We start from the raw sequence: 27,696 nt of genomic DNA, 5'->3' as shown, positions 1-27,696 counted from the left end.
ATATTTTTATAAGCTAGTGTAAATAGAACAAAGGACGACACAAATAAAAGGATATCTTTAGTTTTATAGATGTCAACTGCATACAACATTGGTATGTCTCACAAGTATAATGTTGTGTAAAAGAAACCAGATATAAATGAGCATGAGTCTTTATAGTTAAAAACAGGCAAAACTAATTTACGATGTTAAAAAGTATGAATATTGCTTACCTTTGGGAAGAAAAAGGGGGATAGTGACTGGTAAGTTTACAGAAGGATTTATGGGATGTTCTGTTTATCTAGGAGATGGTTACATGGGTATGTTTACTTGATTAAAATGCATTCACGATTTGTATACTTTGTATACTTTACATTTGTATACTTTACATTTGTCTACTTTCATAAGAAAATGGTAGTAAATTAAAAAACTGTAACCATGAAGACATCTTAATGTAGACCTAGCCATTTCTTAAATAATGTTAGACAGTCTACATGCAGGTAACTAGTTTGAAATCTGAGAGGCAATGAATGTTGAAAATATCATCTTGAAAATTTACTATTTTTAATACTTTATGACAGTATATATTTTTAAAAAATTTTTGTTGGAGTATAGTTGCTTTACAGTGTTGTGTTAGTTTCTACTGTACAGCAAAGTGAATCAGCCATAGGTATACATACAACCCCTCCTTTTTGGATTTCCGTCCCATTTAACTCACCACAGAGCATTGAGTAGAGTTCCCTGTGCTACACAGCAGGCTCTCACTAGTTATCTGTTTTATACATAGTATCAATAGTGTATATATATCAGTCCCAATCTCCCAGTTCATCTCGCCCTCCCCTTCTCCCTTGGTATCCATACATTTTCTACATCTCTTTCTGCTTTGTAAATAAGATCCTCTATACCAGTTTTTTCAGGTTCCACATATATGCGTTAATATAAGATACTAATTTTTCTCTTTCTGACTACATATTGAAAAAATATTAATCTTAACATTACTCTTTAGGAAATCACTAATAATAAGCTATATATTTGGAAGGAAGAAGTCCTAAGAATAATTTGATGTCCAAGAAGTTACATTTCTTTCTATGTATTTAATAGACACTTTTGAGATCCTGAAATAATACTTATATTACAGATAAGGTCATCTGCATTTCTTTTTGCTCTTTTAAGGTTTTGCGTCCATTCCTCCTTCGTCGAATTAAGGCTGATGTTGAAAAGAGTTTGCCTCCAAAGAAGGAAGTAAAAATCTATGTGGGTCTCAGCAAAATGCAAAGGGAATGGTATGTGTTCTGAGACGTTTTTGAAATCACTCTTGATCCTGTACTAACTTTCATTTGTATTTTATTTTCCTAACTTGTGTTGTCAAGGAATTCTGTTTGCTAGATTGAACTCGGCCTAAAGAGTTTCCCAGTCGTATAATTTGATTAGGACTTGCTAATCAAATTTGTGATGCAAAGCCTTTATTAAATGAAGGAATCAAGTTGGGAGGTTTATGAATTCAAAAATTAAACTTGGCATTTAACAGGGATGCATTTAAAGCCTGCTGCTTGGGTTTCTATAAAAGAAGCTGTGGTGGCGCAGATGTGAGACATGTGGTTAACCCAGTGGTTCATAAATACTGGCCCGTGGACTAGTGTTAGTCCCTGATGAAGTTGGAGATTGTAGAGGTATGAGAAAACTTAAGTGCTTTCTCTTATCGCAGAAAGCTACATTTATTTAATTTAAAAGACTCCGTTCTGAGTTGATGTTTTATTTTAGGCAGGATAAAATGTCCTTTTGTGAAATTATGGTGATGACACATGGTAGCTACTTTTACAATACTTGAATAGGACATACTAAAAAAGTTGAAAACCTTGTAAGTTTTTATTATCTTTTTCTTCTTTTCTTTTTTTTTGAATTTTATTTTTTTTTTTATACAGCAGGTTCTTATTAGTCATCAATTTTATACACATCAGTGTATACATGTCAATCCTAATCTCCCAATTCATCACAGCACCACCCCCACCACCCTGCAGCTTTCCCCCCTTGGTGTCCATACGTTTGTTCTCTACATCTGTGTCTCAGTTTCTGCCCTGCAAACTGGTATATCTGTACCATTTTTCTAGGTTCCACATATGTGTGTTAATATACGATATTTGTTTTTCCTCTTTCTGACTGACTTCACTCTGTACGACAGTCTCTAGATTCATTCACATCTCTACAAATGACCCAATTTCGTTCCTTTTTATGACTGAGTAATATTCCATTGTATATACGTACCAGACCTTCTTTATCCATTCGTCTGGTGCTGGGCATTTAGGTTGCCTTCATGACCTGGCTATTGTAGATAGTGCTGCAATGAATATTGGGGTGCGTGTGTCCTTTTGAATTATGGTTATCTCTGGGTATACGCCCAGTAGTGGGTCATATGGTAATTCTGTTTTGAGTTTTTTAAGGAACCTCTGTACTGTTCTCCATAGGGGCTGTATCATTTACATTCCCACCAACAGTGCAAGAGGGTTCCCTTTTCTCCACAACCTCTCCAGCATTTGTTGTTTGTAGATTTTCTGATGATGCCCATTCTAACTGGTGTGAGGTGATACCTCATTGTAGTTTTGATTTGCATTTCTCTAATAATTAGTGATGTTGAGCAGCTTTTCATGTGCTTATTGGCCATCTGTATGTCTTCTTTGGAGAAATGTCTGTCTAGGTCTTTTGCCCGTTTTTGGATTTGTGTTTTTGATATTGAGCTGCGTGAGCTGTTTATGTATTTTGGAGATTAATCCTTTGTCCGTTGCTTCATTTGCAAATATTTACTCCCATTCTGAGGGTTGTCTTTTTGTCTTGTTTGTAGTTTCCTTTGCTTTGCAAAAGCTTTGAAGTTTCATTAGGTCCCATTCGTTTATTTTTGTTTTTATTTCCATTACTCTAGGAGGTGGGTCAAAAAAGATCTTGTTGTGATTTATGTGAAAGAGTGTTCTTCCTATGTTTTCCTCTAAGAGTTTTATAATGTCCGGTCTTACATTTAGGTCTCTCATCCATTTTGAGTTTATTTTTGTGTATGGTGTTAGGGAGTGTTCTGACTTCATTCTTTTACATGTAGCTTTCCACTTTTCCCAGCATCAGTTATTGAAGAGACTGTCTTTTCTCCATTGTACATGCTTGCCTCCTTTGTCATAGATTAGTTGACCATAGGTGTGTGGGTTTATCTCTGGGCTTTCTATCCTGTTCCATTGATCTGTATCTCTGTTTTTGAGCCGGTACCATATTGTCTTGATTTGTATTGTCTTTGTATTGTATTGTATTTGTATTGTCTGAAGTCAGGGAGTCTGATTCTTCCAGCTCTGCTTTTTTTCCTCAAGACTGCTTTGGCTATTCGGGGTCTTTTGTGTCTCCATACAAATTTTAAGATTTTTTGTTTTAGTTCTGTAAAAAATGCCATTGGTAATTTGACAGGGATTGCATTGAATTGGTAGATTGTTTGGGTAGTATAGTCATTTTCACAGTGTTGATTCTTCCAATCCAAGAACATGGTATATCTCTCCATCTGTTTGTGTCATCTTTAATTTCTTTTATCAGTGTCTTATAGTTTTCTGCATACAGGTCTTTTGTCTCCCTAGGTAGGTTTATTCCTAGGTATTTTATTCTTTTTGTTGCAATGGTAAATGGGAGTGTGTCCTTAATTTCTCTTTCAGATTTTTCATCATTAGTGTATCGGAATGCAAGAGGTTTCTGTGCATTATTTTTGTATCTTGCTACTTTACCAAATTCATTGATTAGCTCTAGTAGTTTTCTGGTGGCATCTTTAGGATTCTCTATATATATTATCATGTCATCTGCAAACAGTGACAGTTTTAGTACTTCTTTTCCAATTTGGATTCCTTTTATTTCTTTTTCTTCTCTGATTGCCATGGCTAGGACTTCCAAAACTATGTTGAATAATAGTGGTGAGAGTGGACATCCTTGTCTTGTTCCTGATCTTAGAAGAAATGCTTTCAGTCTTTCACCATTGAGAATGATGTTTGCTGTGGGTTTGTCGTATATGGCCTTTATTATGTTGAGGTAGGTTCCCTCTATGCCCACTTTCTGGAGAGTTTTTATCATAAATAGGTGTTGAATTTTGTCAAAAGCTTTTTCTGCATCTATTGAGATGATCATATGGTTTTTATTCAATTTATTAATATGGTGTATCACATTGATTGATTTGCGTGTATTAAAGAATCCTTGCATCCCTGGGATAAATCCCACTTGATCATGGTGTATGATCCTTTTAATGTGTTGCTGGATTCTGTTTGCTAGTATTTTGTTGAGGATTTTTGCATCTATATTCATCAGTGATATTGGTCTGTTATTTTCTTTTTTTGTAGTATCTTTGTCTGGTTTTGGTATCGGGGTGATGGTGGCCTCATAGAATGAGTTTGGGAGTGTTCCTTCCTCTGCAGTTTTTTGGAAGAGTTTGAGAAGGATGGGTGTTAGCTCTTGTATAAATGTTTGATAGAATTTACCTGTGAAGCCATCTGTTCCTGGACTTTTGTTTGTTGGAAGAGTTTTAATCACAGTTTCAATTTCAGTGCTTGTAGATTGATCTGTTCATATTTTCTATTTCTTCCTGGTTCAGTCTTGGAAGGTTATACCTTTCTAAGAATTTGTCCATTTCTTCCAGATTGTCCGTTTTATTGGCATAGAGTTGCTTGTAGTAGTCTCTTAGGGTGCTTTGTATTTCTGCGGTGTCTGTTGTATCTTCTCCTTTTCCATTTCTAACTTTATTGATTTGAGTCCTCTCCCTCTTTTTCTTGATGAGTCTGGCTAAATGGTTTATCAATTTTGTTTATCTTCTCAAAGAACCAGCCTTTAGTTTTATTGATCTTTGCTATTGTTTTCTTTGTTTCTATTTCATTTATTTCTGCTCTCATCTTTATGATTTCTTTCCTTATACTAACTTTGGGTTTTGTTGTTCTTCTTTCTCTAGTTCCTTTAGGTATAAGTTTAGGTTGTTTATTTGAGATTTTTCTTGCTTCTTGAGGTAGGCTTGTATTGCTATAAACTTCCCTCTTAGAACTGCTTTTGCTGCGTCCCGTAGGTTTTGGATTGTCATGTTTTCATTGTCATTTGTCTCTAGATATTTTTTAATTTCCTCTTTGATTTCTTCAGTGATCTCTTGGTTATTTAGTAACATATTGTTTAGCCTCCATGTGTTTGTGTTTTTTACGTTTTTTTCCCTGTAATTGATTTCTAATCTCATAGCGTTGTGGTCAGAAAAGATGCTTGATATGATTTCAATTTTCTTAAATTTATTGAGGCTTGATTTGTGACCCAAGATGTGATCTATCCTGGAGAATGTTCCATGCGCACTTGAGAAGAAAGTGTAATCTGTTTTTGGATGGAATGTCCTATAAATATCAATTAAATCTGTCTGGTCCGCTGTGTCATTTAAAGCTTGTGTTTCCTTAGTAATTTTCTGTTTGGATGATCTGTCCATTGGTGTAAGTGAGGTGTTAAAGTCCCCTCACTATTATTGTGTTACTGTCGATTTCCTCTTTTATAGCTGTTAGCAGTTGCCTTATGTATTGAGGTGCTCCTATGTTAGGAGTATATATATTTATAATTGTTGTATCTTCTTCTTGGATTGATCCCTTGGATTGATCAATCCCTTGAATTGATCATTATGTAGTGTTCTTCCTTGTCTCATGCAACATTCTTTATTTTAAAGTCTGTTTTATCTGAAATGAGTATTGCTACTCCAGCTTTCTTTTGATTTCCATTTGCATGGAATATCTTTTTCCATCCCCTCACTTTCAGTCTGTATGTGTCCCTAGGTCTGAAGTGGGTCTCTTATAGACAGCATACATATGGGTCTTGTTTTTGTATCCATTCAGCGAGCCTGTGTCTTTTGGTTGGAGCATTTAATCCGTTCACGTTTAAGGTAATTATCGATATGTATGTTCCTATTACCATTTTCTTAATTGTTTTGGGTTTGTTTTTGTAGGTCCTTTTCTTCTCTTTGTGTTTCCCACTTAGAGAAGTTCCTTTAGTATTTATTGTAGAGCTGGTTTGGTGGTGCTGAATTCTCTTAGCTTTTGCTTGTCTGTAAAGCTTTTGATTTCTCCATCAAATCTGAATGAGATCCTTGCTGGGTAGAGTACTCTTGGTTTTAGGTTCTTCCCTTTCATCACTTTAAATATGTCATGCCACTCCCTTCTGGCTTGTAGAGTTTCTAGTAGAAATCAGCTGTTAACCTTATGGGAGTTCCCTTGTATGTTGTTTTTCCCTTGCTGCTTTCAATAATTTTTCTTTGTACTTAATTTTTGCCAATTTGGCAAAAATGTGTCTCGGTGTGTTTCTCCCTGGGTTCATGCTGTATAGAACTCTCTGCGCTTCCTGGATTTGGGTGGCCATTTCCTTTCCCATGTTAGGGAAGTTTCCGACTATAATCTCTTCAGATATTTTCTCTGGTCTTTTCTCTCTGTTCTCCTTCTGGGACCGCTATAATATGAATGTAAGTTACGTTTAATGTTGTCCCAGAGGTCTCTTAGGCTGTCTTCATTTCTTTTCATTCTTTTTTCTTTATTCTGTTCCACAGCAGTGAATTCCACCAGTCTGTCTTCCAGGTCACTTATCCGTTCTTCTGCCTCAGTTAATCTGCTATTGATTCCTTTTAGTGTATTTTTCATTTCAGTTATTGTATTGTTCATCTCTGTTTGTTTGTTCTTTAATTCTCCTAGGTCTTTGTTAAACATTCTTGCATCTTCTCGATCTTTGCCTCCATTCTTTTTCCGAGGTCCTGGATCATCTTCACTATCATTATTCTGAATTCTTTTTCTGGAAGGTTGCCTATCTCCACTTCATTTAGTTGTTTTTCTGGGGTTTTATCTTGTTCCTTCATCTGGTACATAGCCCTCTGCCTTTTCATCTTGTCTGTCTTTCTGTGAATGTGGTTTTTGTTCCACAGGCTGCAGGATTGTAGTTCTTCTTGCTTCTGCTGTCTGCCCTCTGGTGGATGAGGCTATCTGAGAGGCTTGAGCAAGTTTCCTGATGGGAGGGACTGGTGGTGGGTAGAGCTGGCTGTTGCTCTGGTGGGCAGAGCTCAGTAAAACTTTAATCTGCTTGACTGCTGATGGGTGGGGCTGTGTTCCCTCCCTGTTGGTTGTTTGGTCTGAGGTGAGCCAACACTAGAGTCTACCCAGGCTCTTTGGTGGGGCTAATGGCGGACACTGGGAGGGCTCACGTCAAAGAGTACTTCCCAGAATTTCTGCTGCCAGTGTCCTTGTCCTCACAGTGATACACAGCCACCCCCACCTCTGCAGGAGACCCTCCAACACTAGCAGGTAGGTCTGGTTCAGTCTCCTATGGGGTCACTGCTCCTTCCCCTGGGTCCCGATGCACACACTACTTTGTGTGTGCCCTCCAAGAGTGGAGTCTCTGTTTCCCCCAGTCCTGTGGAAGTCGTGCATTCAAATCCCAGTAGCCTTCAAAGTCTGATTCTCTAGGAATTCCTGCTCCCGTTGCTGGACCCCCAGGTTGGGAAGCCTGACGTGGGGCTCAGAACCTTCACTCCAGTGGGTGGACTTCTGTGGTATAAGTGTTCTCCAGGTTGTGAGTCACCCACCCAGCAGTTACGGGATTTGATTTTATTGTGATTGCGCCCCTCCTACCATCACACTGTGGCTTCTCCTTTGTCTTTGGATGTGGGGTATCTTTTGGTGAGTTCCAGTGTCTTCCTGTCGTTGATCAGCAGTTAGTTGTGATTCTGGTGCTCTTGCAAGAGGGAGTGAGAGCACGTCCTGTACTCCGCCAGCTTGAACCAATCCTCACTGTGGTTTTAATTTTCATTTCCTCCTCTTTTTGTCTTTTTTTAAAAGTTTTATGGGTATCTGAAATCTAAAAGGCTGGAAACGCTGACTTAAGTGTAGTGTTCAGAGGAGGGGAATAAATAGCCAATGTGGTATAACCAGGAGAGAACACATCTCAAGTATATTGTTTCATACTTTATATTGATAAGTATTTGCAAGGGTCTGCAGTTGTTGGTAAAAGGACAGAAGGGATGTAAGGCAAAGAAATGGGGATGTTATCTGGTAAAGAGATGACTAGTGTAGAAGATAGGCCATCCTAAAAATTTTGAAAGGTGTTAGGGATAGGCTTGTCTTATATAGTTCTAAAATACAGAATTAAGACATGAGTCAATGCTGAGGGAAGACAAATCTTTTTTAGTTATAGTCATATTGAGGAACTTTATATCAGTCAGAATTGTGGGTGCCTTGAGTATTTCGTGCCCCATAATTGGAGTTGTTAAGCATAGATTGCTTTCATTGTTTATGTTATTTTGCTCAGTGGGTTCAAGGTGCTGAATATTTGGTATTTGGACAGATTGCTCTTTCCTTTAGAATACTGTCTAACTTCTTAGTGTATACAGTCAAGGCTTTTCATAATCCAGCCTTAGCTTAACTGATCCCTTCTCTTCCCCCAGCCTGTACACTTTTACTTATATTTAAATCGCATTGTATTCATTTTATCATCATCATATGCTTTATGCTCTCATGATTCTTTCTCTCTCCTTAGCTCTTAATGTTCTTACCCAAATGCTACACTAGCTACGTTGAATTATAATGGAATAGTGGCACTCTTCTGTTGGAAAAGACTACGAATTGAAATTATGTTTAGGGCTTCCCTGGTGGCACAGTGGTTGAGAGTCCGCCTGCCGATGCAGGGGACACGGGTTCGTGCCCCGGTCCGGGAAGATCCCACATGCTGTGGAGCGGCTGGGCCCGTGAGCCATGGCCGCTGAGCCTGCGTGTCGGGAGCCTGTGCTGTGCAACGGGAGAGGCCACAACAGTGAGAGGCCCACGTACCACATACACACAAAAAAATTATGTTTAAAACTGGTCTTTTAAGTTTTGCTTTATTACTTAAAAATGTTGTATCATACTGTTTCATTTCAATTCATCCCAAGGAGACGAATTTACTCTTTCGGGCCTCAAGGCCCAAAGCATTAATGGTACACATTAGAACACTGGGGGGAATAAAGAGAAACAGAAGAAGAAAGAGGTTATAGGTGATAGACTCCTAACTACACCTTAGAAGTTGATGGGTTGTTTCTTACAGGTATTTTGGGTTGAGATGGGATTGAGGATGTAAAGTGGCAGAGACTCGTCCCAGGAACATTTGAGCCCTCTTAAAATGTTTTTCTTCTCACTAGGTATACTCGTATATTAATGAAGGATATAGATATACTAAACTCTGCAGGGAAGATGGACAAAATGAGGCTACTGAACATCCTGATGCAGTTGAGGAAATGCTGTAATCACCCATATCTCTTTGACGGAGCTGAACCTGGTCCACCTTACACAACGGACATGCATCTAGTTACCAACAGTGGCAAAATGGTGGTGTTAGACAAACTGCTCCCTAAATTAAAAGAACAAGGTACTTACGTTACTGGTATCAAATGGAGAAGTAATGGAAATTGTCTTAAGACAGAATCTTAAGATTCTGATGTTAAGATGAAGGAGCCATCCTACCCTATGAAATGACTACTCTGGCACTTTCTAAAGTTGAAATGTGGGACATTTAAAAACTTCTGTCCATTATCTGAGCTTCCCCCCCCGTCCTCCTATTTTAAGCCTTAAATCTTTTAGAAAGTGATCAGTAGTTAGGGTAGCCACACTCCCTGGATTTGGGGGAGAGTTCTTTCTTATTTTATACATGCTTTCCTAGAAATGTCAACTTTTTGTTATAAAATGCCAAGAATGCTCTTCTCACCCATATGTAGTTCCCAGAGCCTTTGGTAGACACTGGTGTTGTGTTCATGGTATTTTTTCTTAGCTGTTTGTGTGGATTTTTAATTTAATTAAATGACATGTGCATGGACCCAAAGCGGTTTTATTTGTAACACATTGGCTTTTAATATGAAACTGAGTATGTGTACAGATGTATTTAAATTACAAGAATGTAGAGAGAATTTAGTAGGAAGCCAGCTTCAACAATTATAAATTCATGGCAAAACTTGTTTTCATCTACATCGTACCTACTTTCCATCTCCTAGAACGTTTTGAACCAAATCCCAGACATCAAGGCATTTCATAGACAAATTATTCATTCTGTAATACGAAGTATACAGTCAGATATAAAGTTTCTCCATTTGTGTTTCTCTGTATATTTTGGTAAGAATGAATATTGTACCAGTAGATGAATTTCCTCTAGCATATTGACTGTTGAAAACATTGTAAGAGTTGCCAGTGAATTGGTTTACTTTTTTCTTTTTATACCTTTTTCTAAAATGTATTTTGTAAAATGCTTTCCTTGGGCCTCAGCCTGGCCTCACTGCATTCTAGGGGCAGTATCCCCCGCTTCTCCCGCCACTGGCCTTAACCGGCCCTCGGGCCCTCCCACCTCCCAGGACAGGGTGGCACCTGCCACTCTCAGGACCACCCTTCCAAGGCAGAGTAAACCGGGACCCTGTTGCTAAATAAATAAATAAAGATAGATAGATAAATAAATAAATAGTTTTCCTTAAAAGCTTAGTAATTGAAGGAATTGAACACATGGGGAGGAGTGGCAGGAACTTGCTAGGAGACTACTGAACGTCCGTATGCATTTAGGATGTGGGAGGGTGGACAAGAGCAGATTATCAGCCTCAGCTTCTAAGAGAAGATAGTTTCGTAATCATTATTTTTTAAAAGGATCCCTTTGTCTTCGTAAGTCCTACTGAAGGTGGTGTGCAGCTGGCTGAAGAAATGCAGTTGGATAATTTGAGTCACGGCATAAGTGAAGGGTGATGGTCTAGATGTGAGGCGCATATTTATGGTCCTTCCATCTGGATTGGGTCTTGAGAACTAGAATGAGACCAGGGTGTTGGGTGTGTGTTCGGAGATGTGTCGGGCTGTGCACAGGGAGGAGCTGTGGTGGAGGGTTATTTTTAAGTATGTGGGATAAAAAGATAGTGATTCTCTCAGCCTTTGGGATGGCAAGACCTCCCAGGCCAGAGGTGTAAATACCCTTTTCTGTTTACAAAAACACTTTCCTTCAGTGTGTTGTGTAAATACTACCCTTTTCTATTTGTGCATTGATGGGAATAATGTGGGGAGTGACTAACTTGGATAATAAATAATGTGCAGTTTTTTTCTTGTAACTAACTACGTAACCTGGAATTAAGGAGTAATTGGTTAGTCTTGGTTTTGGTTAGCCTTAAATTTAAATAATTTTTTTTTCTTTTTACTTTTGAAGCTTCTGATAATGGGCTGTTAATGTTTGCCAACAGGTTCACGAGTACTAATCTTCAGTCAGATGACGAGGGTATTGGATATTTTGGAAGATTATTGCATGTGGAGAAATTATGACTACTGTAGATTGGATGGGCAGACACCTCATGATGAGAGACAAGTAAGTAAAATCTGGGGAGGGGAGATCAAAAAATTATCAGATAAAATAATTTTCTGACATTTATTTTGTGTCTGTAGGAGTCCATCAATGCATACAATGAACCAAACAGCACAAAGTTTGTTTTCATGTTAAGCACACGTGCTGGTGGTCTTGGCATCAATCTTGCTACTGCTGATGTAGTAATTTTGTATGACTCGGATTGGAATCCCCAAGTAGATCTTCAGGCTATGGTAAGAGATAACTAATATATTCTGTGCCTAACAGACGTTTTAAAGTAAACTGATAAACAGTCTACAAATGTCAGTGACTTAATCCCGTAGAATTGTATTTTCTCTGACCTCATAGTACAGTGAGGGTATTTTGCTGGTGATCTTCCATCTAAATCAGGGTGTTTCCATCTTACATCTTTGCCATATCTTAGGACCTTAGAGTCCTATTATATCTGCATCCTTTTGGTAGAAAGGGGAGGAGAGAAAGCTGAGAATTGCCCAGGAAATTTTTTTATGAGGCAGAACTGAAAGTGACCCCACATTCATTAGCCAGCACTCAATCACATAGCATAACTTACTGCAAGGGAGTTGGTAAATGATAGTATAGTTGTGTCCCAGGAGGAAGGGGTAGTGGGTTTGGGGAGCTACTAACCTGCCTGCCACATTAGATGTTTAAAATTTCAGGCCCATGTGTGGGACTATCTTGGCCAGATCAAGAGGATCATTCGTTTTTTTTTTTTTAAATTAATTTTATTTTATTATTTATTTTTGGCTGCGTTGGGTCTTTCTTGCTGTGTGCGGGCTTTCTCTAGTTGTGGCGAACAGGGGCTGCTTTTCGTTGCGGTGTGCGCGCTTCTCATTGTGGTGGCTTGTCTTTGTTGAGGAGATCAGGCACTAGGCGTGTGGGCTTCAGTAGTTGAGGTGTGTGGGCTCAGTAGTTGTGGCTTGCAGGCTCCAGAGCACAGGCTCAGTAGTTGTGGTGCACGGGCTTAGTTGCTCCGTGGCATGTGGGATCTTCCCGGACCAGGGCTTGAACCTGTGTCCCCTACATTGGCAGGCGGATTCTTAACCACTCTGCCACCAGGGAAGTCCCAAGAGGATCATTCTTTTTTTTTAGTTATTTCTGAGATCTACATTTTAAAGTAATAACTAGAATTATGACTTATAACATTATACCAGAACATATAAGATTTTTAGAAATTTCATGTAATGTCTGAAACATTTATGTTAACATATTTCCATTACAAATAACCCAAAGAAAGTTTAGTATTAGTTTTGTTTTTTTATACTGCAGATTCTTATCAGTCATCCATTTTATATAATTCAGTGTATACATGTCAATCCCAATCGCCCAATTCATCACACCACCATCCCCACCCCACCACGGTTTCCCCCCCTTGGTGTCCATACATTTGTTCTCTACATCTGTGTGTCAACTTCTGCCCTGCAAACCGGTTCATTTGTACCATTTTTCTAGGTTCCACATACATGTGTTAATATACGATATTTGTTTTTCTCTTTCTGACTGACTTCACTCCGTATGACAGTCTCTAATCATTCTTATGTTGAGAAAATTTATGGGCTATAGATTAATATGAAAACTTAAAAAGTTCTAAAGTTTGATATTGCTAATAATTTGACCTGTGTTATTTACACCTTTGGTGTTGGCCACTTTCATCCTGTGACTGTTTGTAATGGTGGCTGGGGAAATTGATCAATTAGAAGTAGGGGTGCTTCGTAAGATGTGTTTTGTGAACTTACCAGAAGTTAAACAGAAAATGGAATTCAAATTAATTTGATTACTTATATGTAGTTAATTGGGCACTATTTAAAGACTAGGATTTTTTTTTTTTTTTCCGGTACGCGGGCCTCTCACTGTTGTGGCCTCTCCCGTTGCGGCTCCGGACGCACAGGCTCAGCGGCCATGGCTCACGGGCCCAGCCGCTCCGCGGCATGTGGGATCTTCCCAGACTGGGGCACGAACCTGTGTCCCCTGCATTGGCAGGCAGACTCTCAACCACTGCGCCACCAGGGAAGCCCCTAGGATTTTTATATTGTTTGTGGAGATTGTTTATTCATGTCACTTTTTCCCCTAATTGCAATGAAAATTTAGATTTGATTTAGGTAGAAAAGCATTTTGAATTTAAACCTAAGAAAAAAAGATTTTTTTAAAAACTTTTATCATCAGACTTGAAGATTATAATTGTGTCTGTCTTGTCTGGAGACATTATGTATATTTTATTTCCGTATAACCTAGACAAATTAATATAGTAGTTTCTCACAGATTCAGCAACTATGACGTGTTCTATACCTCCTAAAAGATTTTCTTGTGAGATAACCAGTTAATTTGATTGAAACTGAGAATTTAAGAAATGTTAATGGAATATGAATCCGTTATAGTTGTTTTGTTTCGTATTTTTAAAACTATTTTGTACATGAGAATATTTTCATTTTGTTTCTCAGTGTACACATTCAAATGTTATTTATGTGAATTTTCAACTGGATTCAAAGTAACCTGGTTATTTTTCTAGGATCGAGCCCATAGAATTGGACAAACCAAGACAGTCAGAGTGTTCCGCTTCATAACGGATAACACTGTAGAAGAAAGAATAGTGGAACGTGCTGAGATGAAACTCAGACTGGATTCAATAGTCATCCAACAAGGTGAGCCTTAGGACTTTAAAAATTTACTAGGTTGAATTTATAACACTTTTTTCCTGGATTTTTTTTTAGGATATTCTTGTTGTTAAACATATATTAAATCAAGCTACCAGGCAACAATATTTATATTCCAGACTAAAGTAAGCTTCAGTTTTGTTAAGAGGATGGGTTTGGGCTCAGGAAGGTTGAAATTTGAATATTGACTCAGCTGGTTAGCAATTCTTTTACACTATCTGAGCCTCTTCTTCATGTGTTAAATAGGGATACAAAGATTTTTAAGGACTAAAGGGGATAATGTATATAAAAATACCCAGCATTCAGTGTGGTACATACTAAATAGAGGTGTGATGAGTGATTTACATGTACTAACACTCAATTGACTACTCTGGGGAAACTGAAGAGATAACAGTAAAACTCAGAATTCTTTTTCCTAATCCACAACGATTTATTGAGCACCAGCAGATGTCAGGCACTGTTCTTAGTGCTGAGAATACAGTGGTGACTGAAACCAACCAGTGTTCTTACTTTCAAGGACTTTATAATTTAGTGAGAGCAAGACACACAATAAACATTTATGTAAATAGGACTAGATGGTGAAAGTGGGATTTTATTTTGGATTAATTGAAGGGAACTTCAAGTTCTCATGCCAGATCAGCTTTCAAGGAAGACATTTATATTTTCATGAAGCTTAAAATAGAGTTAGTGATGGGATGTGTAAAATGTAAAAACCAAAACAAACCCTCAGTAACCTTGAGTCCACGTTGGTTTCCTTCCTTCCCAAATTGTGTCATGACCAAATGCATTTTATCTGTCTCTAAAGCTAAGAGGTATACTGTTGTATTATCCACTGATTATTACATTTGTGTGTCTTGGTTTTGTCAACCAGTCTCTAATTTCCTTGTAAGGAAGGGAATGTTACATTTCTTTGTTATCCCTTAATGCCAACCATAGAGTTAGCCACGTGTCTGTATACATAAAGTCAGAAAGAGAAAAACAAATACGGTATGCTAACACATATATATGGAATTTAAGAAAAAAAAAAAAAGGTCATGAAGAACCTAAGGGTAAGATGGGAATAAAGACAGACCTACTAGAGAATAGACTTGAGGATATGGGGAGGGGGAAGGGTAAGCTGTGACAAAGTGAGAGAGTGGCATGGACATATATACACTACCAAACGTAAAATAGACAGCTAGTGGGAAGCAGGCGCGTAGCACAGGGAGATGAGCTCGGTGGTTTGTGACCACCTAGAGGGGTGGGATAGGGAGGGTGGGAGGGAGGGAGGCACAAGAGGGAGGAGATATGGGAACATATGTATAACTGATTCACTTTGTTAAAAAGCAGAAACTAACACACCATTGTAGAGCAATTATACTCCAATAAAGATGTTAAAAAAAAAAGACAATACATGATTGCTTTATTATTAGTTGTTTTTGTTAATAATTGCTTAATATAGTGAGCTTACTTTGTACCAAGCCATGTGCTAAATATTTAAATACTGAGTATTACCTTCTTTAGTCTTCATGCCAGCTGGAGGTTGGCATCAGAGGTAGAAGCAAGTCACTTATTTACCGTTTACACAGCTAGGAGGTGACTCATCCGGGGCATCAAGAGCTATATAAACTATTACAGTGCAGTGTTCAATTAGGAAGGTCTCTGGGGACTTCTGGGGCCTGCCAAACAGGTTTCTCATGAGTGATGTAATGGCTAGTTTTTTTTCCCCCTCACATTCATCCATGCTTTTAGAAATACATCTGCCTTATGGTTCTTGTTCTCAATTATTTTCATCTCTGAAACCCTTCTCTTTTTTTTTTTTGAAGATTAAAAAAATACAAATTCTTTTACAGTCAGCTTAGAAAAGCTTTTTCAGTCTTTTGACCTAATGTTTTTGGGGTATTTTTTTGTATTTACTAAGGCAACTTTTGGAGCAAAATTTTGTGCTAGTAGCTTTGTTAATCCCATTTATAGACATATTAGTCAAACAAGCCTTGGGTGCATATGCCTCTGTGTTAACTGTTTTGTGGACTAAGGGGTATAACTAAAAATATGAGAATATACAGAAGTACTTTATGTCTGAAAAGTTCCCTCCCAGTCCACAGGGAAGTAATTTCTGTAAGCTTAAGAGCATTTTGATAGCAGTGAGATAGCTTTCAAGAAACATGTTCTGTGGATATATTCTAACTTTGAAAGTCACATATTTGATGGTGCATTCTATTAGGGATCCAAAACCATGATACAGGTATGTAAGGTCCCAGAAAACAGCTTGTATCTTTACCTACTCATTACAAGTTGGTTGAAGTAGAAAAATTAAAATAGAAGAAGTATATGTGAGTGGCTCTTGAAGTTTGGCAATATGAAGGTTTTTATACTTTTGTAAGTAGAACAAGCTGATTTGGGAGCATTAGTAATAATACTAATCAGTTTCTGCTTATCAGAAACTTCTTGTGTTTATAATGCTCTCACCTTTTGATACTTAAAGTTATGGTAATAATTTTGATTTTCAGATATCCCAAGTTACTGTCATTCTCACCGTACAAGAATATATTTTATTGAAGTGGCATTCGGTAGGCTTCATTATGTAATACGTAAAGTTTAGAAATATTTCAGAGTTTACAGAGTAGAATTTGGTATTTTATATAAAAATGAAAATTATCAGATGAGAATAAACAGAAATGATTGACGTTTGAGGCAAAATTATGTGGTATTACATCTAACATTTAAAATTCCAAATATCCAGTAACCTAAAGTTTGTTTGATTAACATTACACAATAAAACCTTTTTTTCAGGAAGACTTGTGGATCAGAATCTGAACAAAATTGGGAAAGATGAAATGCTTCAAATGATAAGGCATGGGGCAACACATGTATTTGCTTCAAAGGAAAGCGAGATTACTGATGAGGATATTGATGGTATTTTGGAAAGAGGTGCAAAGAAGGTGAGATGCAGATTAAATGATACGTTTAATATGTAAAATATTTTAAACCAGAACTGTTTGAGGAAATGGTTATGTGAGTTATCGGTAATCTGACTTCCACAGAAAGAAGTTTTTATGTAGTATAAAGCCTAATTTATTTTGACTATAGTTCTCATGCTTTTTAAATTCTCCGTCTAATAGGATGTTTCTTTTGTTTCCTAGACTGCAGAGATGAATGAAAAGCTCTCCAAGATGGGTGAAAGCTCACTTAGAAACTTTACAATGGATACAGAGTCGAGTGTTTATAACTTTGAAGGAGAAGATTATAGAGAAAAACAAAAGGTAATTTAGAAAGAGATTTTGGTTACTTGAAGACTTAATATTTTACTTGAAACTTGGAATTTAAGTGTTAGATGTAATGCCTTGTCTCAAACAGCAGTCATTTCTGTTTACTCACAACTAAATTATTTTCATTTTTGTGTTAAATTTAATGCCACATTTTCAGTTGGTAAAGTGAAATGTTTAAAAAGTTTATGTATACTGTTACAGTGCACGATGTTGTGTGGGGTGATTATAGTAATTTGGGATATTTGAAAATTAAAACTTGCCCAAAAAAATCGTCACAACCTTATTAGACTTTTTTTTTTTAAACAGCAGAATTGGCTGGTAATAATTAAAGGGAATAACTTCTTATTTCATAAGTAATACTTGCTGTTATATAGTGAAATTAGAAAATACCTACAGGGTAGAAGAAAAAAAAATTCTACCTAATGCTTTCCCTTTTAATGTTTAGGCATGTACATCCTCTGAATTTTTTCTAGGCTAAATATATATCTACATTTCTCTCCTAACTGGGGTTCTAAACCTTCTGTAGCATTGTTTTTCACCTAGTATTCATTTGGTCAGGAAATACTTACTGAATGCCTATGCTCTTCACTAGACCTCCTGTGTGTTAATTGCATAGTCCCTAGCCTCATAGAGCTTGTAGTCTAGAATTTTATGAATATCTTTGCATTTATAAATAAGTCGTAGTGATGTACATAGCTGGAGTTGCATTCATGTAGGATTTGCGACTATATAATAAAGTTGGTGATTTGAATTGTTTCCCATGTGCTAGATTGCATTCACAGAGTGGATTGAACCACCTAAACGAGAAAGAAAAGCCAACTATGCTGTTGATGCCTATTTCAGGGAAGCTCTTCGTGTCAGTGAACCTAAAGCACCCAAGGTGAGTTGACAGAGCACAAATGTCTAAAAATATTGGAACTGTAAATCATTTTTCTTCTTATACTCTTGAGATAAAATCAGATTGAGAATTAGATTTTATGGTTTCTTACAGTACACCTCCTTCAGCTTTTGTTAAAAGTTTTCTAAACATTAATTTTGAATGTAAGCATTTAAAATTTGATTAATGTTTGTTCAGTTTTAGTGGAAGATGCATTCAGTTGCTTTGAGAATTGGCTGTCATGATTTTAGAGAATGAAAAAAGGTTATAGATAGATTTAAAGCAAAATAGTTGCTTTCTTATGAAGAATACTTTTTGTTTTTAGGCTCCTCGACCTCCAAAACAACCTAATGTTCAGGATTTCCAGTTCTTTCCTCCACGTCTATTTGAATTATTGGAAAAAGAAATTCTATATTACAGAAAAACGATTGGGTACAAGGTAGAAGAAGTAACACTTTGTTCGTAACTAACCTGGTTTTTTGTTTTGTTTTTTAAAATATTTATTTATTTATTTGGCTGTGCCGGGTCTTAGTTGCAGCATGTGGGATCCTCATTGTGGCTTGTGGGATCTTTAGTTGCAGCATGTGCACTTCTTAGTTGCGGCATGCATGCGGGATCTAGTTCCCTGACCAGGGATCGAACCCGGGCCCCCTGCGTTGGGAGCGTGGAGTCCTACCCACTTGGCCACCAGGGAAGTCCCTAATCTGGTTTGTTTTTAACTTAATAAATGCAGAATATCAATATGTTTTCTTTCATGGCTGGATTAAAAATTGTGAAAAATTTGTGAAATGTCATGTACTTGGTTAAGAGTTTAGTTGATTGCATACTTCCTAAAATATATTGACTGATGACATAGGAAAAAAAAAATATTTTTAGGTGCCTCGAAATCCTGACCTACCAAATGCAGCACAGGCACAAAAAGAAGAACAGCTTAAAATTGATGAAGCTGAACCCCTTAATGATGAAGAATTAGAGGAAAAAGAGAAGCTTCTAACACAGGTATAGCCTTCAGTCAACACAGAATTTAGTAACATTATTTTGTAAGGTGCTGTCTTAGGCTGTGTTGGAATATATAAAGGAAGTACATTTTTTTGATTTCAAAAATGGAATAATTGGTGATCATAAAGCATGGGCACATGGTGTTTGCTACATTTTGATTGTCATTAGTTGTTGAGGTGGTAGAGAAGATTATGGATTTGCACCAGCCTTGGTAGAACGGGTATCCTTTTGATCACCATTCTTCCAGCACTCCCATCTTCCCTTTCCTGTGAATCTTCTACGTTGCTACTAAGTTATAATTCTCAATGACAAATCTCTGCTCCATACTTTTTTAACATCCTTTAAGTTTCAGTCAAGGCCTTTCAGAATCTGGCCTTAACCTACCTTTAAAGCCTTATTTTCCTTCTGTTTTCCCACTTGGTTTATATCTTTGCCCTTTAGTCTATGTTCATTCCTCCTGGCAAACTTCTACTCTTTGAAAGCTCAGTGAAAATGTCACCTTTTTGTGCAGCATTCTTTATTCTCCCACTCAGCTTCAATTGCTTGGCTATCTAAGCAATATATGATGTATTGCTAAAAGTGCTCATCTGTGTACATGAAAATCTACTACTTTAAAAGCACTTAACTTAAAAAGAAAACTTGGAGCAACTGAAAATTTTCCGTAATACTCAGCAGCATTGGTAAAGTTTAATAGCTTTTCTCCCAAGTTCAGTGTGCTGTGATTATATGTTTTGTTTCCATCGCTTTGAAGGGATTTACCAATTGGAATAAGAGAGATTTTAACCAGTTTATCAAAGCCAATGAGAAGTGGGGTCGTGATGATATTGAAAATATAGCAAGAGAAGTAGAAGGAAAAACTCCAGAAGAAGTCATTGAATACTCAGGTAATTCTCCTATTATTTTAATAGGTATAAGAATGTTCTCAGGCTTCTGGAGAGCTGTTGGAAAGTTCAGATTTTCTTACTCTGAATACTGTTTTGATAAGCTTAATTTCACCACAACTTAGTGCCTTGTTTTCTTTTTTTAAAATAAATTTTATTTATTTATTTATTTTTGGCTGCGTTGGGTCTTCGTTGCCACGTGCAGGCTTTCTCTAGTTGTGGTGAGCAGGGGCTACTCTTTGTTGCGGTGCGCAGGCTTCTCATTGCAGTGGCTTCTCTGGTTGTGGAGCACAGGCTCTAGGTGTGCGGGCTTCAGTAGTTGTGGCACGTGGGCTCAGTAGTCGTGGCTCCCGGGCTCTAGAGCGCAGGCTCAGTAGTTGTGGTGCACGGGCTTAGTTACTCCGCGGCCTGTGGGATCTTCCCAGACCAGGGCTCGAACCTGTGTCCCCTGCATTGGCAGGCGGAATTTTAACCACTGCGCCACCAGGGAAGCCCTAGTGCCTTGTTTTGTTTTGTGTTTTTTAAAAATTGAATTGGAAATCTCCCCTTCTTTAAAATGGCATCGTTAATTTTTTTTTTTTACCCCCGTTCACTAGCTGTAGCCAAGGAAACAAGAATAGGTCACTGAATAATAGTGCCTTCATTTTTATTTCATTGTCTTTCATAAGTTTTCAAGTGTTATGTGTTTCTGTGTCTCCTGGAGCCAGTCAGATTGTCAGGTGGGTATAGCTCTGGTGGTCCACCCAGAGCTTCAGAATAGACACAACTAAGAATTGGGGGATACTTCCTATAATCATCCAGCTTATCATCCCGGTTTCTTCATAGTTAAGGAAACTGAGAAATAATTACGTGACTTACTAGTGTTAGATGTGGGGAAAATGGAAACATTTCTTAATCCTTAGCAAGTAAAATAGAGCACTTACAACAAGAAGTTATTTATCTTTCTGTCCTTCCCCCACCTATCTCATCTGCCCAACTCTTATTCCTACAGCTGTGTTCTGGGAAAGATGCAATGAGCTGCAGGACATAGAGAAGATTATGGCTCAGATTGAAAGGGGAGAGGCAAGAATTCAAAGAAGAATTAGTATCAAAAAAGCACTTGACACGAAGGTACTTTGAATATTAATAAATATGATAGTAAAATAACTCCTCTCAGTAATATGAGAGTTTAAAGTAACTTTTAAAAAGGAAAAGAAATGATGATATAAAATTTTTTTTCAAAGGACAGCATTCAAACATTATAGGTGTTCTCAACAGAATTTACCTCAGTATTTCAGTTGATATATCTGCGTCAGAGTCACTACGATTGGCTCTTTGCTGTGTGGTATACCAGAAAGTCTGAGTCTGTATTTCTTTTTAAAATAATAAAGACTGAAGTTGGTTCAGAACAAAGATTACAATGTAACTGACTTTGGATAGAAAGTTGATGTGAAATACAACATTTATAGCTAACTTTACTAAAGCCGAGTTTGAAACATAGATTATATAGGATTTGTATTTTATATAATATAAAATCTGATTTTCCTAGATTGGACGGTACAAAGCACCTTTTCATCAGCTGAGAATATCTTATGGTACTAACAAAGGAAAAAACTACACTGAAGAAGAGGATCGTTTTCTGATCTGTATGCTTCACAAGCTTGGATTTGACAAAGAAAATGTTTATGATGAATTGCGACAGTGTATTCGCAACTCTCCTCAGTTCAGATTTGACTGGTTTCTAAAGTCCAGAACTGCAATGGTGAGTACTGGGGGCCTTTTTCTGTAATGTAGTAGAATTAAACTTCCTCTGACAGTTCAAAGGAAGTAGGTTATTTAATGTTCTTTAAGGTAACTTTTTAAATTCTATTAAGAGAAAACTGTGGTTCAGCTGTATCTTTGAAGTAAATTTTTGTTACAATATTGTTTGTATTACAGTTTAAATCAGTTCCTTAAGAAACAGTTACATCCACAGTTAAAAACCTAATGTCATAAGTAACTTACAAAGTTTATTTTTTCTATTGTTTAATAGCACATCTTTTAACATCACTATATATGATAGGACTAATTTTTTATGTGAATTTTAATCAGGTTCTAAGTAGGAGGAAATGTCACCATCAATTTTAACTTCTGAATGTAATGATCACAATTTAAAATTTGACTTTTGGTTTTATAAATGAACACATTTCTATAAAGAAAGGACTTGTACTCACGCATCTGCCCATCAGAATGCTGAGTTTGAGTTATTTAAAAAGAGCTTAATGTAGTAAAACACTATACTGATTTAATCCTAGGTTTTGTTTTTATTCCCAATATCAACCTGTTTCTGATCAGCAAGTTCCATTTGTAATGACCTAAAATTAGAATTCAGAAGAGTTTAGCTTTGATGAATTGCTCTTCTCTTATGTATTTTTTAAACTTTTTATTTGATATTAGAGTATAGTTTATTAACAATGTTGTGTTAGTTTCAGGTGTATAATAGCAAAGTGATTCAGTTATACATATACCTGTTCTTTTTCAGATTCTTTTCCCATTTAGGTTGTTACATAATATTGAGCAGAGTTCCCTGTGCTATACAGTGGGTTCTTGTTGGTTATCCATTTTAAATACAGCGGTGTGTACATGTCAATCCCAAACTCCCTAATATACTTCCCTCATATACTCCCTAATATACCCGCTTCCCCCCCGGTAACCATAAGTTCGTTCTCTAAGCCTTTGAGTCTGTTTCTGTTTTGTAAATAAGTTCATTTGTATCATGTTTTTTTAGATTTCGCATATATCATATGATATGTCTCTTTCTCTGTCTGACTTACTGTATTTTACCACCTTTGAGTTTTTAGCTTCATCTTGTGTTCTTCAGGATGATGATAATGCCAAAACAATTCTGTAGTCTTAATTTTGAGATGTACTAGGATAGCAAAGTTTAAACAACTTTATAGTAGGATTTACCTCAGTATATTTAAAATACATTGTCACTCTTCAAGATGGAGGATAGTGTTTAGTCTTTAAGTGTGACCACTGAAGGGGTTTTTTTCAGTAAACATCAACAGAGGCTACTGTTTTATGAAACCCTAGTTTGGGAAATGTTGCACTATAAATGCATTATAAATACATAGTTAGAGGAGACACATTCAGTTGCTATAAGCTCTGTATTACGTCTTTTAAAGTAGGAACAATTTTAATAAGTGATTTTGTGGTGAGTGAAACAAGATGCAGTGTCACATTGATTTACTGGTACAATACCGTGGTCTAAAACTGCGTGTTATTTCCTAATGTGTTTCATGTTAAGGCACACATACAAAATGATAATATGCGTGTGGCCCCTTGTGATAAACAGTTGAGGCATAATCCTTCTCTAAGAGCCAAGAAGATTCATGCCATAGTACATCTGTAACACATTCTGGCATGTGTATCTCAGTGTACCTGTTAAAGGAAATAAAGAACTTTGATGCAGTGTACTACCTTCTCTCTATATATACTATTGCAAATATTTCCAAACCTTATATGGTTGTGTCCTATACAATAATATTTTTAAATGATTTTATCGTGACCATTTGTGTAGAATGTTACGACAAGGAGAGGAAAAAAACAATTTTACTCAGTAGGTAGCCAGCAATGATACAAATGGACTCCTGTTTTCTTAAGGGGTATTTACTATTTCTACACTATAATTTAAAATCCTTTCTGGAGCTTTTGTAGACTGCTAAGGAGAGATGAGGTAAAACTCATCATAGATTTCTATGACTATTTTTCCCGAACTGGGAAAGACGGCAGGTGGTACACTGTCTACCACAATTCTAGTGGTAATGCGTTTAAGGGAAAGATTATATATACCTCTTTTAAGTTTTAGTTGATTTTGACCCTCAAATATGTGCTCTGTTAATTTTAAGTTTTGGAGGTAGACGACAGTTTTCAGGCATAGACACTATGTAGCAGAATTGCATATAAGAGATGTTCATTTTCACTGCTTCAGTTCCTAAGTCAAGGAAGGATTTATGAAAAATACACAACAGTATGGCCTTAAATAATGAAGTGAAAAGTTTACAGATACCTTTTTTTATCCTCCTAGCATGGATTGTGTATGAAAATTACCAGTTCCTTTTGCTTTTTAAAATTTTGTCTATTGGGGGTATATAAGTGATATTACACTGTTAAAACATACCTTTGGTTTTGAAATTGTAATCATGAAAACTTATGGATGGAGAATACAAGTTTACCATGTAAATTTATGTTTGTAACTCAGGAGCTCCAGAGGAGGTGTAACACTTTAATTACCTTGATTGAAAGAGAAAACATGGAACTAGAAGAAAAGGAGAAGGCAGAGAAAAAGAAAAGAGGACCAAAACCTTCAGTAAGTACTCATGAAAATGTAAATATTTTCTTGGGGAACTTAACTTTTTTCAAGAATTTGAACATTACTTGGCTATCACTGATGTGTTAGTTTTTTTTTTTTTTTGATAAGTAGTATGGCCTTGGATTGCTTTAAAAGTATAAATTAAACTTGATTGCATTGTGTGGGGAAAATCATGTTATGATGGTAGTTCACAGTATGGGGATTTGTGAGAATATGGGAAGGTCTGTCTTGTGAATGGCAAGAGCCTACACTTGATGTTGAGAGTACACATTATAATTTTAGAATATGTAAAGAAATATTAGGAAGGCAGTGGCCTTTACAACCTTTACTGTTCACTTCTAAACTTTGATTTATTGTACCAATGATATCTTAGCAATGTGAAGGCAAGAATTATAAGAAAAAAAGTCATCTAATAATGTTATCTAATTCTGTTATCTAATAATAATTTATATAGTCATGCATAAGTGAACGTATCAGGAAAGTCTAGTATACTCACAAAGTATTTCTCATTACTGCTTTCTTTTGATGAGAGGGCATGTTATACATTTGTTTGGTGTATTGATTTACTATTGCTAATTGTGAATTACTCATTTACTTCATTATTAGCATTAAGGTATTTATGTTAGTAAAATATGTAGATAAGATTATTTGGAGAATTAAGGTTATTCTGGTTAAGAAAAGTAATACCTGTTACTAAGTGGCAGTTATTAATAAATTGCTATCATGAGTCTTCCAGTGTATTTCATGTTAATATTACTCTTGTGATGAAGATAATCCTTCTGTTTGTTTGTAGACCCAGAAACGTAAAATGGATGGAGCACCTGATGGCCGAGGAAGAAAAAAGAAGCTGAAACTATGAATACATATTTGTTTCATAATCACTAACTTTAAACCAGTAGTTCTTTAATTTACGGGTCTTCATAAGATGTACTGTACAATGCTCAATTGTTATGTCATTCAAAGACATCAGGTTCATCTGTTTACCAAGCTAGAAACATAGTATGTAGTTTCACTTTTTTAAATGCAACAGCTGTGCTGAAAATTTTTTATCATTAACACTTGAAGTAATAAAATAGGCTTCATTTATTAATAAATGTTTCATTTGATTTATTTTTATATTATAGTTCCATTTGTGAGGCTTGTGACTTTTATCAGCTATAATTTCTACACTTGTAAGGCTTAAAAAGAAGCAAACAAGTTAAAAAACAAAATTGCAAATAACATTTGTCCCTTCAGTCTTCACTTAGTTGTGTAATTGTTTTAATTCACTTTGCCTTTGCAGAAGTTTGGGTATCTTTGTAGTGCTATTGAGTCTCATCTGGGAAGATTATGTAAATTGCATTCTCCTTGCTTATTATATGGGTAGAATGGGAAAAAAAGGCAAGACAAATTCTCATTAAATTCTATGCATATTTCTGTTATGCTTTCTGTTTCTGTAGTTGGTTCTGAGGTGAATATGCCCTATTTTGTTTGGAAGAATGGCCTTTTAGTTACATAGCCAAAGACATTTAGTATTTTCTGGTTCCTTAAGGTGTTGTTGTACCATTTTGTAAAAGGAATATTATTATTACTTTTTTTAATTGTTCGGTAAATATTTTTGACAAATTACCTTCTGAAGCAGCCACAGCTTAGAAATAATGTCAAAACTAAGGTGATTTTTTTTTTTAAAAAGACCTAGCCAAAATAAGGTGTGAATTTGTCATACTGTTAAAATGAAATTGGTAAAATATATCCCCTTCCAGTTTACTTTTTTGGGTTTTAGAGTAATTGAACGTTTTATTTTATTATATTTAAAATAATTTCTAAGTGTGAGCAGCAAGACTGACTATAATTCCAGTTTTTATTTTCTGTGGACAGACTTGATAAACTGGAGACCCTGAAGCAGGATTACCCAAATTGTAGTGTCAGGATTTTAGCTGTACCAGAGGCCTTTATGTGCTACACATAATTTGTATAAAGTTTTATATGTGCAAATTGGGTACATAAATAGTCTCCATTTTTCTAAGGGAATGCAATAAATGTAGCATCGTGAATAAATATAACTTTTATAATCCTTAAGTGGTCTTTTCTTTCCATTGCTGTAATTTTCTTTTCTCATTTGATTTTTATTTGCTTTTTTCCTTAGGACGTTATCTTTTTTCCTTAATTGGATTTTTTCATCTCAGATTTCTATCAGTTGTTTTCATTTGCCCACACATAATTGGGATTTTTATTTATAAGGGTGATTTCTATAGTATTACTACTACTGCTTGCTTTTAAAAAGTGGGATTGCTGCCATCAGTGTCAAGCAAAAGGCAGTGTTCATGGCAATTTTTGGAGTAATTTGGTTTGTTTTGTGTTCCCCCCAAATTGACTTCTTTATAGCCTTGGATTCTTAACAATTATGGATCTAATATATGCAAAACGTGAGGAATGGTTATTTCTTCCATGAAAAGAGCTATCATTCTTGAGTGGTGGCTTTATTTTGGAGGAAATAATTGGGAAAATATAAGGCCAAAGAAAACTTTACGGAGCTCACAAAGGAAGTGGTGATTTCAAGAGGAAGAAAACACAGCCGTGTGCGTGTGTGTGTGTGTGTGTCTGTGTGTGTGTGTCTGTGGTGGAGGAGGTGGGAGGAGGTTGAGAGTGGAAATACAAAAGGAACCTAGTGCCAGCCCTTCAGAGCTCAGGGACATGGGAACATGTGTACAGGGAAACACTTGAAAAAAGCATGAAAGAAACAATATTAAATTTAGCATTGTGGTTTAGCCAATGTGTGAGGCATTTGTGTTTCCCAGGTCAATTAGGATATCACTCTTGTATGTCTATCCAGAATAAAGTAAAGCCAAGTTTTTATTTACACTGCTAGTGAAGGGAAGGAAAAATGGTAACTAAGCTTAACCCAACTGTTTTAAAAGAGGAATTGGTGGTTGGAGTGGACTCAAAATTGGAACCCAATTTCCAGTTGATTTCCTCAATTTCCAGTTGAGGAATAGGAGGGCTTAAATAGGGGGAAGGAATGGTCCCTAAAACCAGCTTAGAAAGAGGCTGGATGTTTACACAGGTGACCAGGGTCACTGTCTATTGTTACCCAGAATATTTCATTTAATAGTTAATTGAGTAAGGCGCTCTATATTATTCTCTTGGGAAGATTATATTCTATTGGGAAAATATACAGGTAAAACTAATAAAATGTAATTTTAACTTAAGTCTTTTAAATATTAATGTAACCTTGGAGAAAAAAGATAATGGAAAATTTTCCAATAGCAAACATTTTTTAAAAATTTAGGGTATTTTGTATTCATATAGTAGACTTAAGGTGTGTGCTTTAATTTTATAGCAGTGCTTACATACGCTCATTTTAATGTGTTAAAGTTTT

The 27,696-nt window shown here is 36.3% G+C and overlaps 1 protein-coding gene across 2 annotated transcripts in view; it reads left to right on the top strand.

Annotated features, from left to right (window-relative positions):
- The window catches only part of SMARCA5 (SNF2 related chromatin remodeling ATPase 5), a 46,967-nt gene extending 20,243 nt beyond the window's left edge, over positions 1 to 26,724 (top strand). The window contains exons 10-24 of one of the 2 annotated variants that reach the window (XM_082837830.1): positions 1,150 to 1,259; positions 9,152 to 9,378; positions 11,213 to 11,334; positions 11,412 to 11,564; positions 13,856 to 13,988; positions 16,773 to 16,921; positions 17,123 to 17,242; positions 18,018 to 18,128; positions 18,451 to 18,564; positions 19,002 to 19,124; positions 19,876 to 20,008; positions 20,997 to 21,115; positions 21,534 to 21,746; positions 24,228 to 24,335; positions 25,132 to 26,724. In XM_082837830.1, coding sequence (XP_082693956.1) covers positions 1,150 to 1,259; positions 9,152 to 9,378; positions 11,213 to 11,334; positions 11,412 to 11,564; positions 13,856 to 13,988; positions 16,773 to 16,921; positions 17,123 to 17,242; positions 18,018 to 18,128; positions 18,451 to 18,564; positions 19,002 to 19,124; positions 19,876 to 20,008; positions 20,997 to 21,115; positions 21,534 to 21,746; positions 24,228 to 24,335; positions 25,132 to 25,197 — 2,001 coding nt within the window. In that variant the 3' untranslated portion in view covers positions 25,198 to 26,724. Of the gene's footprint in view, positions 1 to 1,149; positions 1,260 to 9,151; positions 9,379 to 11,212; positions 11,335 to 11,411; positions 11,565 to 13,855; positions 13,989 to 16,772; positions 16,922 to 17,122; positions 17,243 to 18,017; positions 18,129 to 18,450; positions 18,565 to 19,001; positions 19,125 to 19,875; positions 20,009 to 20,996; positions 21,116 to 21,533; positions 21,747 to 24,227; positions 24,734 to 25,131 lie in introns of those variants that run through there. The other variant, XM_082837829.1, reaches the window with a different exon arrangement.
- The last annotated feature ends 972 nt before the right edge of the window (positions 26,725 to 27,696 follow it).

Source organism: Leucopleurus acutus (genome assembly GCF_964270905.1).
Source record: "Leucopleurus acutus genome assembly, chromosome: 4".
Lineage (NCBI taxonomy): Eukaryota > Metazoa > Chordata > Mammalia > Artiodactyla > Delphinidae > Leucopleurus > Leucopleurus acutus.
The sequence above is the reverse complement of the archived record's forward strand: the minus strand, read 5'-3'. Positions and strand labels throughout refer to the sequence as shown.